The sequence below is a fragment of the Sciurus vulgaris genome (genome assembly GCF_902686455.1).
Source record: "Sciurus vulgaris genome assembly, chromosome: 19".
Lineage (NCBI taxonomy): Eukaryota > Metazoa > Chordata > Mammalia > Rodentia > Sciuridae > Sciurus > Sciurus vulgaris.
Window position 1 is genome coordinate 15487907 of NC_136480.1, and position 15043 is coordinate 15502949.

At 44.1% G+C, this 15043-nt stretch overlaps 1 protein-coding gene across 6 annotated transcripts in view; it reads right to left on the reverse strand.

The window, feature by feature from the left end:
* LOC306650301 (contactin-4) overlaps positions 1–15043 on the reverse strand; it is a 953963-nt gene that overhangs the window by 152066 nt on the left and 786854 nt on the right. For all 6 annotated transcript variants that reach the window (XM_079122191.1, XM_079122188.1, XM_079122189.1 and 3 more), the window contains 2 exons: positions 4264–4400; positions 2714–2843 (listed from right to left, as the gene is read on the reverse strand). In XM_079122191.1, the coding sequence (XP_078978317.1) occupies positions 2714–2843; positions 4264–4400 (267 nt within the window). The remainder of the gene's footprint in view (positions 1–2713; positions 2844–4263; positions 4401–15043) is intronic.

A 15043-nucleotide genomic window follows, 5' to 3' on the forward strand; every position in this document is an offset into this window, starting at 1 on the left:
AGCTGGGAAAAGTACCCAAATCTTGGCGGGCACAACCATTTCTCTGCAGAGAACGTTATCAGTATTTTTATGCAGACTCTCTCTGCTCTCCCCAGCTGCCCCCTTCTCTGGGAGCCTCACTGTGGAAGACTTGCTCTCCCTCTCTCTCCTTCCTCCTGTCTTCTCCCCTCCACCACCAAAGAGGCAGCCCAAGGACTAACTGCGGAGGATATTGAAATAAGGCCAGCCTCTCCACCTGCCTCTGAGATGCCATTTATGTCTGAAAACTCTCTTTTCAGGATGAGACCCACTTCTCAGCGCCTCCTCTCCCCTCTTCTACCTCCTTTTCCAGATTTTTCCTGGAGAACACGCCTTCAGGGAATGGCAGGTTTCTGAAGCCTTGCTTTGAGACCTTAGATATGTTCTACGTCACAACCAGACACACGCCATCAGTATTCTTAGGACCAGCGTGACCAAGAATCTCCAATTTGGCATTGTGATCAGCAATTCCAATCACCAACATGGTCACTGAAGTGGACACAAGTATTACCCAGGAATGGAAAGAACAGAGAAGTCTTGTTGCTCATGCGGACCTGACTTAGACAGTTACCCCTACATTTTAAGTTGTTTATAGAAGATTCAACTTTCCCCCGATTACAGGATTGTATTCTCTCCAATTCCATTCCACCCTCAGGAGTGAAGAGAGGGAGGGAAGGACGGGTCTCACTCCGGGAATCCGCAGCACCCCAGGGGTGCCCACAGGACTGGGTCACCTAAGCGAACCTCATCCACAAAACAGGCTCCTACCAGAAAGATCTGGGAAGAGTCATCTTGGCAAATCATAAATTGCTAATTGAAAATAGGTCAGTCACAAAGACATTTCTATCTGATGAGTGGTAATTGGCCCTACTAACACAGATTTCAAGATAAACGTCTCTCTATAGCATCTGCCCACCCAGTGAGTACATCACCCGGCACGTAGCTTAATCATTTAATCATTTAAATCCATTAAATATACATAAGTTACGTGTCCATTAAATACCCAGGCAGAACATAGGAAACACGATCAAGGGAAAAACCTATTCAATATGTGCTTCCTCACTATCTTTAATTCATGACTGCAGAGCTACTACAAAGTATTCAAGGGAATCTCCTCTGTGGGGCAGGGGAGGCTAAGAGCTGACCCACACCTGGAACCAACACATGTTTTCCTTCCCTACAGAAAAGCATTTCTTCCATTTTGTTTCTTACCATTTTGAACCTCGTCATGACTTGAACACACATAAGAACATGTTGCTTGTTTGAGCCCAAAGAACCAAATTATCACTATCCTGTCTTGTGGAAATAGCTTACCAAAGTTCACCAGTATGAATTCATGTGTCCTTTCAAAGAGTCAAACACCTCCCTCATTCACTTAAGAGAGGTTTCAGAGATTTACCAGATCAACACTTAGTTGTCTTTCAACTCACTTGAAATATGTGGATAGGTGCTTCCTCAAAGGCTAAAGGGATATTTAAGAGGGAACTTCTAAGTTTATCATTCAATGTTTATAGCAGCTCAATTCACAGTAGCCAATCTATGGAACCAACCTTCGTGACATTCAACAGATGAATGAATAAATAAAATGTGATTTATGTGTATCTATGATGGGATATTATTCAGCCTTAAAGAAGAATGAAATTATGGCATTTGCTGGTAAATGGATAGAGCTGGAGAATATTATGCTAAGCGAAGTAGGCCAATCCCAAAAAACCAAAGGCTGAACGTTTTCTCTGATATGCGGACGCTAATTCACAATAAGGGTTTCTGGGGATTAGGTAGAGGGGAGTGAAGGAAGGGAAGGGGTATGGGGGTAGGAAGGAGAGTAGAGTGAAACAGACATTATGACCTCATGTACGTATATGACTGCATGACCCATGTGATCCTGCAACATGTACAATCAGAAAAATGAGAGATGACACTCCACTTACGTATGATCTATCAAAATGTATAAATGCATCCCACTGTCATGTATAACTAATTATAATGAATTTAAAAAATTAAAAATAAAAAGAATCTCTGCATGTGGTCATTAATTATTTTTCCATCTTTATTTCTCAGTTTTCAACTCTGTCTGAACATGGTTTGTGCATCTGAACCCAGATTTTGGAAAAATGTTCAGAATGTGTGGAAAACAACCCTGTGAAGTTTGTAACTCTGAGTCTTTGCTTGGTTCATTTCATTCTAATTGGGAACAGTTCTGGTCCTCTTCTCTGTCTGTCCAGATCTAAACTGTGTAAGGCTTAGATGGTCCATTACCCAAACTCCCCATCCTCAATTCCTGCAAGACTTAACTATTTGTACTACTTTTTTTTTTTTTTTTTTTATCTGTGCCATTTATTGATGAGCCTTTATTGTTTTGAAGTTAAGCACAGTTGGAATCAGCCATTTTCAACTTGGCTTAGTGCTATGGTCTGAATGTTTGCAGCATCTCAAAATTTTATGTTGAGCCAGGCACAAGTCTGTAATCCCAGCGACTCAGGAGGCTGAGGCAGGAGGATCATAAGCCCAAAGCTTGGCCTCAGCAATTTAGTGAGGCCCTAAGCAACTCAGTGATACCCTTTCTCAAAATAAAAAAAATAAATAAAAAGAACTGAGGATGTGGCTCAGTGGTAAAGCACCCCTGGGCCCAATTCCCAGTACTAAAAAAAAAAAAAAAAAAAAAAAAAAAAATATATATATATATAAGACTCACCTATGACGCTAAGCTCCGCACTGGAAAAGATAACTCCATGTTTATTCTCTGCCACACACTGATACATCCCGGCATCTGAGAGATTCACTATTGTTATGTTGAGCGTTCCTTGCTCGATTTGAATTCTATCCTGTGAAAGAAAAGAAGAATGCAAAAACAATGACCTTCTACAAGGGAGACCTTAAGGCAATTTTGCTACGTGTTATATCAAGGGGACTTAATGGGAAGAAAATAGCCAGCATCTAAGCAATTTACATAACATGATCTATTTATCTGTCAACTAAATTTGTGGCAGGTCAGATGCTAAATGGAACAACCAGGACATCAGTTGGTAAATGGAATTTAAATTGTAGGATTCTCTTGAGTTCTCATTGATCTAATCACGAAACCACTCAGATTAATATCCCCTCTAAGTAGATGAACTTGAAATGTAAATGCGTTTTGACTCTGAGGCTTTGTGTTCACTGAGGAAAGTTGGGGTGAACATTCAAATTACAAGCAGGCGACCCTTTGGATGTTCCCACGATGATAACCTTCTTGGGTGAAGCGGAAGCACATATTTCATATCCGTTGAGACTGACCCCTAAATGCATAGTCACAATTTAACGTTCCTGTCTTCAATTGCTTTCGGTGGTACAATGGGAGGTCAGGACCATCCACGGGGAGCCTATCAGAAGAAGCAAAAACCACGTGTGCCTCCAGAGACCCTGGTCACTGGTCACCCCGAAGGTGTGCAACTCGCAAATCCATTTCTGCAAGAATCAAAAAGATCTCCTCCTCTCAAATCTAGCATCCATGTCCCCCTGCGTGAGACAGAGGGAGGATCATGCCGGTCACCTGGGAATCTGCACTCCAGCAACGTGTCTGAGTTTGGCCTTTGTAACTGAGAGTCCTTCTGGACCAGCAGGAACCCTTCCAGCCACCGGGGGAGGAGGTGCCGGAGAAGGGCCAGCGAGGACAACCGGTCCCCTTTCTCTTCCGGCTGCCCGGGGCCGGCATCTTTCTAGGTGTCCTTTGGGGGTAAAACATCTGACTGTGAAAAACTGGCTCGTGGTTTGGTGCCTGAGGAAAGTGTCAAATTCCAGTTCACATTTGAGGTTGAGGAGGAAAACACCAAAAGGAACATTAAATCGGATACACTCGTTCCTCATTCTAAGAACCTCGGGGCCCATCCTGGATTCGTTCAGAGTTCCCGGCCAGGATCTGATTCCGTTTAGATGGAAATTCCTGAATCAGTCTGATGCTGGCCCTGCACAGGATACAGGGACCTAAGTACCTTCCTCTCTATCTGAGCAAAAGGGCGTGTTCCAGACCTTCTGTGTGACCTTCCCCTTGCAAAGCCACAGCTGTCCACTGGGATGACCAGAGCTTTAGTGGCAGTGCCCCACCCCAACGTGGAGAACCAGATGTGGGTCGGATTTCTATATGTCAACTGCGTTTGCTTTCACTCTTCCCACTATTAATGGCATTTAGCTCCGGTCTCCATAGCAACGAGGCCACATTAAACATCACCGTCAATACCCGCACCCGATGACCCTGCATTTGCTTACCCGAGTTAACAGGGGTTCGCCATTTTTCAGCCACCTGTACGTCGGCTTGGGCCTCCCGTTGGCTTTACATTCCCAAAACACATTTTCTTCCATGGCCACGTGGATATCATTTATTTTTTGGATCCAATTAGGTTGAGCTATAGCGATTCAGAAAGCAAGGAACAGGCATAAACTGGGTGTCTGCTCAATCTGTTTTTATCATCCGCCATCAAAGGGCAACATAAGACGTTTAACAAAATTCCATTTCCAGATGTTATGCAAAAGAAACAGGGCTAGGTAGAAGTCTAGGGGGTGAAGGGTTATGGAAAATCATATTCCTACCAGACAGCTCCCCAAGAAAAACGGAGGGACAGTGTGGCTTGGGTGGTGGGAGGGAGATTGGCCAAACACAAAACCTCTCCCCGTTTACCCTTACCCAGTAACAGTGGGCCCTGAGAGGGCAGAGCACTCTCTCGCCCCTTCCCGGGTTCATCCCCAGCGTCTCCACCACAACCCCTTCCAAACCCCAGTGCATCTTGAAGGAAGGAGGCAGATACTGACTGCTGGGCCCTGACCTTTGACCTTCCCCCATTGTGGACTAGTTCTAAAAGGAGGCACAGAGAAAATTGAAACTCTGGGAAACAATGGATTCTAGAGAAAGAAAAGCAAGGGGCGAGATTTGAGTACTCCTCACTTGGAATCTGGACTCCTGTCTCCCCAGGGAACACAGAGTTTCAACCTTTACACAACCACTTTCCTAAGTTAAAGTCCTAACCTGCACAACTAGCCCCTGACTGTCCAAACTGCACGTCCGCAGTCTCCAAGGAAACTCTAAAACCCAGACTCCTCTGTAACCCGGGGGCCAGCTCCATACCCAGAAAACGGGCCCTCCAGTGCCCGATCCACAGACAGACCTCGCTGCAGAGTGAAGGAAAGCTGGCTGATCGGAGGTCTGCTCCCTGTCCCCTGCCTCTGTCATTTATGGGCCATGAGCTTACACAGGGCATCAGTACCCTACTTTGAACACTCTGTGATTGTGCTCCATATCTTAAAAAAAATTTTATTCATATTTATTTTATTTTATTCATATACTTAAATAGACCTTTATTTTATTCATATACTTAAATGTGGTGCTGAGGATCGAACCCAGGGCCTCACACATGCTAGGCAAGAGCTCTACCACTGAGCCACAAGCCCAGACCCTGGGGTCCATATTTTTGATCATTAATGAGAAGAATGGATAAAACTTCCATAATCCTTGGGTCAGAATTAACTGTCCCTCTCCCTTATGCATCTGTTGTTGTTGTTGTTGTTATTATTATTATTATTAATATCATCCCTTTTAGAAGGAGGAACCCTTCACCACCATCCCACCACGTCTGACAGGGCTCCAGAATTCTCCATTCACACCACCTGTTCCAGATTGCCCTGCAGCAAGAGGTAACCGCGAGCCCCAGTTCCTGCCACGGTACGGGAATATAAGTGGAGGGAACAATTTCCCAGTTATTTATTAAAATATACCAGCCCTGGGTTCTTCTTGTCCCTTCACACTCACCGGAAAACAATCACAACTGAAACCAGCCAGGGGCATGGAAATAGAGGCTATGTGAGACAGAGGACCCCTCTTCACCTTGAATGACCTTGAGGAAAAGCTGCCTTAGACCCACTTGCTTATTTTTTTTGGGACAGAGCAATGTGAAAGCAACATAAATTCATTCAAGCCCCTGTAATTTTGGGGTCTCCTTTCTTAGAGTAGCTTGGCCCGTCTCCAATGAACACACTTCACTCCCGAGTGTCGTGCAGACAAACTCGGGGACTCCTGTCTCCTTCAAGGCTATTATTATTGTTTATTACTGACAGATTCCACACTGATTCCAGATTCCAGGACTGCAGCAGTACAGCCTGGGAAGCCCACCTCTCTGAGTCTTGATCTCAACCAAACCTTCTTAGGCAACCAAGAGCTGTCCACAGTCTCACACAAGAATTCAAAGCAGCTTGAAATCCTCTCCCTGCCCACGGCTGCCCTCCACCCCACCAGACAAACTGTACCATGGTTTCTAAGCTTTTCTACGGAAATTAATTTTTTTTTGTCTTCCTTGTTCTCCAGGGACATGAAGACATGTTCCATAAAAAGTCTTCATAAATATCAAATCTTCCCTCCAGCGCAATTGATGCTGTTAACTATAATAAGAAGCAGGTATGTATACACAATGGAATATTATTTAGTCATAAAGAATAATAATGCTATGGCATTTGCAAATAAATGGATGGAATTGGAGAATATCATACTAAGTGAATTAAGCCAATTCCCAAAATCCAAAGGCCGAATGTTTTCCCTGATAAGTGGATGATGATATGTAATGGGTGTGTGTGGAGCGTGAGAGAAGAATGGAAGAACTTTAGATTACGTAGAGGGAAATGAGAGGGAGAGGAGTATGAAAAATGGTGTAATGAGACAGACATCATGACCCTATGTACATGTATGATTACACGAATGGTGTGAATCTACACCGTGCACAACCATAGAAACGAAATGATGTACCCCCTTTGAGTACAATGAAACAAAATGCAGTCTGTAAAAATAAAAAACAAAAATTTTTTTTAAAAAAATCAGACAGTTTTCCCAGTTTAAAAAAAAAAGAAGCAGGTAGAAGACCTTTTGCCCAAAGTCATGTACAAGACAACATGGCTGTCATCTGGAAGTTATCTGTTGCTAGGTGGTTTCTATAGGGCAACGCCCACGGATGTCCACCTGCTCGGAGCCGAAATCAGGGCTAAGTTAGAAGACGACGCTGAATATTCTTAACATGCCCTTTAGCTGTCTTGACCCCAGTAATCTCCATTCAGCCAGCCTTCAGATCACCGGGCACTGAACTCAAAAGGAAATTGCTGGTGCTGAGGCCAAAGCCCTCCTGCCTTCTCAGTAACAAGCATAAGTGGAATGCGCTCAGCCACTCCCTTAACCAGCAGAGGTCTCCAGGTCCTTGAATACAGCGGCTCTCTCCTTCTCCCATCCAGGAGCCATTTCATGTTTTTTCAAAGAGCCAGACTGTTTCACAGAGTCTCTGCTGATGGGGATGATGCATGGCTGCGTAATACGGGAGGTCAAAAGGGTCGACTTCAAAAACAAAGTCGTAACGTCAACAAGCATTAGCTTGAATGAAGGGTTATAACCCACATCCTTGAAAGAGCTGCCCGTCTTCCACTGCTCCTCCTCCCCGCTGCTGAGGCAGAAGCAGCTCAAAAGAACACCCTTCCAGATCTCCGCTGGAGAACCCACTGCACAACCCGCATAGGCCTCAAGGCAGCTGGGTGCCTGATTCTCATTCACCCCCTGCAGAGTCCCCGAAAACAAAGCAAACAAGAAAAGTCCCAGGAATCCACGTGGAATATTAACAATGAAGCCAAACTTTTGAAAGAGAGTGAGGAGAGGGAAGGAAAAAAAAAAAAAATGGCAGGGCGAATGTACATTATGAAGCAATGTCAAGTTGAAGTTCAAAAAGGAAACTTCAAAACCACAGGCAGAGATGAGAGATTTTGGGGTTATGGATTTCTCTGCAACACTTGGGCCTGATGCATGACTTTCTTTCAAACATGGAAAGCAGGAAGATAAAAACCTTGCCACCTCCAAATAAAGGAGGTGGGGCAGGCAGGGAAGGAAGGGCCTGAGAGGATTTTGCAAACTCCTCCTACGTGAGACACTGCAGCTGCAGGTTCTGTCCCTTCCATCAGGGCCCCCAGGTCCCGGTACTTGACAAGAATGTACAAGGGTAGTTGTTTGCGTGATCCAAGGAGAAATTAACAACTGATTTGGTGCTTGGGAACCACCTTTGGATTTTTAAAGTAAAATCAACTCACAAAAGATAAATCTGACATACTATAAACATATGCCTATTTTTGGGGGGGCGGTAGTGGGGATTAAACTCAGGGGCATTGACCACTGAGCCCCATCCCCAGCTCTGGTTTGTATTTTATTGAGAGACAGGGTCTCACTGAGTTGCTTAGCCCCTCACTTTTGCTGAGGCTGGCTTTGAACTGGAGATCCTCCTGCCTCAGCCTCCCCAACCACTGGGATGACAGGCATGCACCATGGCACTCAAATATCTGCACACAAGCCCATGGAGATCAGGAACAGAATATCATATTAGGTAAAAGCAAAGAATTAACATGCCAACTGTGGGTGTTCACAGCTAAATCCCACAGTTACAATTTTCATCCCTACTCAGATTGGATGAATCATATCTAAGTGGGTGAGCTTTTCACACTAGAATAAAGTTTGGTGCTTAACAGAAATAGCTCATCTATCTCTCTGAGTCACCAGGCCCAAAGTCAATGGATAACAAACATTCTGGTTTACCGTATTATAGAAAATATCATGTTATGCTCCGCCCCCAGTTTTTTTGATAATGCATATGGGTACAAGGTCTTTATCACTTAATATCAAAATCAAACTAACATTTTTCAACTCCATGTCAAAATACCAGCTCAGAGAACATGCTCAGGCAGGTGGGTTCAGTGCTATTATTTCTAAATAGTATTATTCTGAATACTATACCATTTAGTATTTTAGGAAATAAATACTAAAGCAAGCAAATGCTAAAGAATTTTAGAACTATTTAGTACTATTATATTTCAAAGTGCTTTCTTTCGTACTACGTAGAGATACTGATCCCACATATTAAACAGAATTAAGCAAATGCACATATTAAAATAGAAACATCTATTGGGTCTTAGGTGTTCTTTCAAGGTCAAGTCAGCTAAAGGATGTGTTAAGAATATGGAGTAGCAGGATATTCTGTGAGACACGTAGCTTTGTTTCAAGCTGCAAATCAAACAGGAGGTTAAATAGTCGTGCTGGGATCTGACCCCATCACCCTGCTAGTCTCTTAGACAGATGAACAATCTCTTCATTTCAATCTTATGTTCAATAACTGCCAGAAATGACCTAAATCGATGTTTGTGTATGCCAGCCACCGGATTCATACAAGCATCTTTTCCAATAATAATTTTTATTGCAAGCAGATCTAATTTGAACTCAAACAATTCTCCAATGCTGGCGGCTCTCCAATTTTCCCAAATCCGAAATTCTTAACAGAAAGAAATGCCAGCCATGACCCTTCAGCCGTTGAGACTTAAAAATCTTAAAGAAAAGACATCAAGAGCCAAACTCCTTCATTCCTGTTGAAAGGATGTAGACATTTGGAATTATTTCTGATTGCTTCCACAGTCTTGAAGAAGAAGAATCTTTTCTGGGCACCATGGAGATCTGACTTAAGAATCATACTGGTAGTGGGCTTGGTGAGTCTGAAAGTAATGACTTCACCTTAGTTTACCACCTACGTAGAGATGGCTTCCAAAATCCTGATCTGCAGCCTGGGTTTTTACACCATTCATAGAAACATGAAGATATTCTCAATGCACCTCAAACCTAAGGTTACCAGGAGAACTACTCACTTCTCAATGTGATTACAGAGCCTTCCTGTTTATAATCATAGACTTTTATAAACACCGCCCCCCAACTTCCAATTTACAGAAATCACTGGAAGCAAGAGCCAGCTTTCTAAGAAATATATGTGCTGCATTCCAGGGTTAGATCCAACTTTGGTCTTCGCTCAACCGGGAAAATCTCCACTCCTCTGACTTCAGAATCTCATCCTTCCTCAGGCAACACCGATCTCCCTCCTCTTAGGTGTTTCCAGACTCAATTCCATGAAGCCTGGAGGGTTCTGGGAAGTTCCCCTCCTGAGCTAGCACAGCCTTGCTTGGTTTTAGAAATAGAGCATTTCTCATAAAGAACTCATGTTAAAAAAAAAAAAGTAACAGCAGGATGACACATATACATATTTTGAAAACCACTATGCTGCTACTGTATCTTATATTGTTAAGAGAAGAGCTATGGATTTGGCAGGTGGGGGTTGAAATCTTTACGTTTTCTCCTGTGAACCCAGGGAAACTTGAACTTCATATTGTCTCAAGTTCCCTCCGACTTCAGTGTGCGAGTCTTGCGACTGCCTCTTCGGCCCACCGGATTTGTGGATTTTCTGGGTTTTGTATGATTTTTGTTCCATGCATACACTCCTGGTTATGAATTTTTGACTTTTGTTTCTGGCAGAGGAGGAGCTAGCAGGTCAGCCCTCCTGCAGAAATCAATGGTAAGCTCTGTGCGGATGCACTAGGGGGCGAGCCCAGGGGGCACACTGTTGTTCTAGGTACCCATTAATAACTAAAACGAATGTCGTAGAGGCCGTCTCTGCGTGAGGCTCTGGATGAAGTCAGCAAATGCTGGAGTCGGTAGATAAATTAAGAGAACATTATCATTACTCCATATCTTTAGGCTAATAGTTAAAGTCCTCTACCATCTGGTCTCAGCTAGTTTTCTTTCTTTTTCTCCAGCTACGCTCCATGAACCCATAGCTCCTGACAAATAAGAGTCCTCTTTCTCCTCATTTCCAATAAGCTAGTTCACGCCTCCAACCTCTGTGGGGACCATCTTGTCTTACAGGAATCCTCTGCTCCCCTCCACTCCCTAACAGCCTTCCTATTCTGCAATGCCACCTCTCCAGGACTCTTTCCTGTCTTGCCTCTCACAATCTTCCTGAACACGGACAGATCATGGGGCACAGACCATTGCAGACCGTCACCTGCATTATTTCCTCACGTTCTGGTTAAACTCATTGATTGCCAACCAATTTCTAGAAAAGACACATTCGCTTTTCTTCCCAGAGGCGCTGTAATCAATTCAGAACTTCATGAATGAGTCACTGAATGAAAAAAATTAAATCAGCAACATAATAATTTTTTTGGAGGGGGGTGTACCAGGGACTGAACTCAGAGGTATCAACCACCAAGCCACATCCCCAGCCCTGTTTTGTATTTTATTTAGAGACAGGGTCTCACTGAGTTGCTGAGCACCTCACTTTTGCTGAGGCTGGCTTTGAACTCATGATCCTCCTGCCTCAGCCTCCCGAGCTGCTGGGATTACAGGCATGCACACCCATACCCAGCTATATTAATTTTTTCACAGAAGCCTTAAGACTGATTTACTCAGCTCAGTTCTACCCAGATAAGACAAGCTATGACTCTAGCCTAACATGGATTAATTTCTTTATATTTCTTTCTTTTTTTTTTTTTTTTCAATCTTCAACTCAGCCTGTAGCTAATGGTTATCTGAATCTGATGTTTCTGAGCTGGATTTATCCCCTTTGTGTTTGCCTACTCTCCTACGGTCCCCGATACAAACAGCCACAGACACTACTTATTTACAGAATATCTTACCAGCATCACTTTGTGGACATCATTTCTAAATCTTATACCAACTGGCAAGTAGAATTATTCCCATTTTATAGATGAGGACCTCAGTCATTCAGGTTCAGAGTCAGAAGTGGGTCCTTTAGGATTGGCACATAGATCTGCTTGGCTCAAAAGCTGTTCTCCATACGCAGCCTCCCAAAATAGGTTTGATCTGCCCCCATGGCAATGGAAGTATCTAAGGATCACCGTGCATCCCCAGATTCCCTGTCGTGAGCCCATGATATATTACTCCCTTTCCAACCGCGCATTTGTGTGAGACTCAATGTGCATCACGTACCACAACCAAAACAAAACATTGTGACAGACTATATATAATAGAATGTATGAGATCCAGTTTTCTTCTACTAAGACAGATATGAAAGAGATTTGCAAAGACAGTAAAATATCACCCTTCTCGATAAATCTTTTTCTTTGGTTTGGAGAAATAGTTTTCTCAAAATGTGCAAATTATGTTGACATAATTTTTGTGGTTTTTAAAATAGATTTGGGACTAAACTAAATCCTCAGATTTAGTTCACAATATGGTAGAGACTGGTAGATTCAACCCACATTCACTAAAGCCCCTTCAGACTTTCAGTCGTTTCTCAAGGTAGAAGAGTCTTGAAAACAGAAGTCTGAGAACTCCTGCACTCGATAAACAGAGGAACTTTCAAATAAGCAGATCGATTTATGCAAAACTTGGCACAAGTAAATTTAAACAATATTCTTTGGATAAAACCGTAAAGGCTACACTTAGCCTTTTGTGGCAACATAGAGACTTGAAGCGCATTTCAACACATGGTCCCTGGCCTGATCCTTTCATCCATGGGTTAAGGTTTTTCATGGGGTGAGGGCCCCACATCACCCCTGAGTGGCTGTTATGCGCGACATACTCTCAATGTGTCCCCTGGGAAAACGCAGCAGCTCACTTATTGAAACTACCATATGAAGGAAGCAAAATCTTAAGTGACACTCAGGGGCCAGAGGGTATCAGTAGCAGTTCTGTCTGGGACAATCAAGCGGGCGGTTGCCCTACTGTGAAGCCACCTTATCTGCTGTGCTCATGTTTTTGTCCCTCTGTGCTTTTGTCCACTTTGCAGGGCTGAAGATCATCTCACCAGCACATATCCATAGCACATCCCCAGGGAATTAGTAAGCTTTGCTGCAGAATCCTTCCAGAGTCACTTACTGATAACCTTAGGGATACTCACGCCTCCACCTATCATCAAGTCTATGGTTTTTCTTTTTTTTTGGTACTGGGGATTGAACCCACGGGTGCTTAACCACTGAGCCACATCCCCAGCTCTTTTTTGTATTTTATTTAAAGACAGGGTCTCATTAAATTGCTTAGGGTCTCACTAAATTGCTGAGGCTGGCTTTGAACTCAAGATCCTCCTGCCTCAGCCTCCCGAGCCACTGAGATTACAGGCATGTGCCACTGTGCACCCGGTCAGTTTTGCTTTTAAAGCCACATGACTGTAGCATCTAAGGTCTGGACGTACAGCCTACGTGTAACTGAGAGAAGAGGGAAAAGAAGAAGAGAAAACAAATTTGAACTCAATAATTAGGTCAACAGATTAGACAAGAGCAAAAAGATCTGTTGTTTATCCGCATGTCTTCATTTGTGGATGCATGTGGTCATGAAAACATGCGGGAAGAAGATATGGATGATTGATGGATTTTTCCCTGACCTATCTATCTTACAATGATGTTGTTTGGGACAGAAAAGTAACACAGGCAGTCAGAGCAGAAAGCCATTTCTAGTCTTAGCTCTGATTTGCATTCGCTGTGTGATTTGGTTATTTATTTCAATGTCTCTGGGTCTTATTTTTAAAAATCAAAGAGTTGGCCCCAAGATTTCTTCCAACTCCAGCATCACCCGATCCTGTGAAATAAAGCCTTGTTTCCTACTAAAATACAACATCCCCTATTTCAAGTGAAAGGATGGTGTCACCCTCCGTGTAATGGTGGCTGTTACCTTTTGGAGAAGCTGTACAGAAGGCTCTAAATACCAGGTTCTTTCAGTTTCTGGTTCTGTCTTTTCAATGACAACTATAATTCTATCAGTCACTTTGTGCAAAAAGGAAGTGAGATAAAGAGAGACACAATAAGGTGGAAAGATGAGCCATTATCAAGCGAATTAAGTCCATTTTAGAGGTTCCCTGCTTCCAAGCTAATTGCTGTTGCACCTCCTTCTCCTTTGCTATGCAGATGGGCTGCAGCGTCCCAAGTGACAGCAACCGGTAAGCTCTCTACAGCAGAACACCATCTCCTGCGGGGACTCTGACCTTCAGCCTCACTAAGATTGGCCCAGCCCAGGGCGATGGCTCTCACCCTGTGGTCCCCAGACCTGCAGCCTGGGTATCACCTGGGAAGTGAATCCAAATGCAAACTTTTATGTCCTGGCCCAGACCTACCGAATGGAAACCTCGGCCTGTGCGCGCGTTCTGGATTTTAATACGACTCCCAAGTGCCCCCAATGCCCCGTGCAGTCCCGGAGCCTGGGACCACCTGGGAGTCCAGCTCTGCTTCTCACCGAGTCAGCCTGCACCTCGCCATCCTCTGGGAACCAGTTTCTTCGTCTGTAAACTGCCTGCCGACAGGAAGGAAACGAGAAAGTCCTCCTGACTCGCTCCAAACCACCTCACCAGTCTGTTTCTCTTCTTCCCTTGAAGTCCCTGCCGCCAATCTCGCTCACCCAGGTGCTAGCGATGGTCTCCTGAATGTCCTGCTTCATTCAGGTCTTGGTCCACAGTACTCCACTCACCACGAAGCAGAGTGGGACTGTAAAAGCCAAGAACCAGATGATTCATCCCTTCCTAAGATCCTCCAATGGCTTCCCATCGTACTTGGGATAAAACCCAAACTGTGCCAGGCTTACAAGGTACTCTCTGTCACCTGCCTGTGTTTCAAACCTTGGGCGCTCACTCACCGTGATTTCGTTACACTGGTATCCTCACTGCATCTCAGACCTGTCAAGTAGTTTCCTACCTCAGGGCCTTTGCACATCCTGACCATCTGCCTGAATGTACATCCCCATGGAAGCCAAATAACTACTTTAACTTATGAAGCCTTTCTCTGCTCCCAGTTACTTTCTATCATAACACCCTAACGCTTTCCTTCATAACTCTTACTGCGATATGAAATTTTCTAGCTAATTGATTTGCTCCATTGTACTTTAACTTTTAGTGAAATCTCAGGTCCTGGAGGGCAAGGGTTTATCTTGCAGCCCTGATACCCAACGGTGTCCGCCACAGGGTGGGCAATGGGAAGGTATTTGCCGAGTAAATGAAGGATGTGCTAAAGTCATTTTAGAAAAGTTCGAGCTTTTGGGACAAAGAGCCACACTGTTAGGTAGCTCTGAGAACAGACCTACTTTTAGGAAGTTTTTCAAACAGCCAAAGGGCTGCAAAGCGGACTGGAACGGGCACGTATAGCTCATGACTGAAGGCACCGGGAGGAGGGCCGGGTGCCTGAACTCATGTCCCTTGTTCACGCCAGCCAACATCCG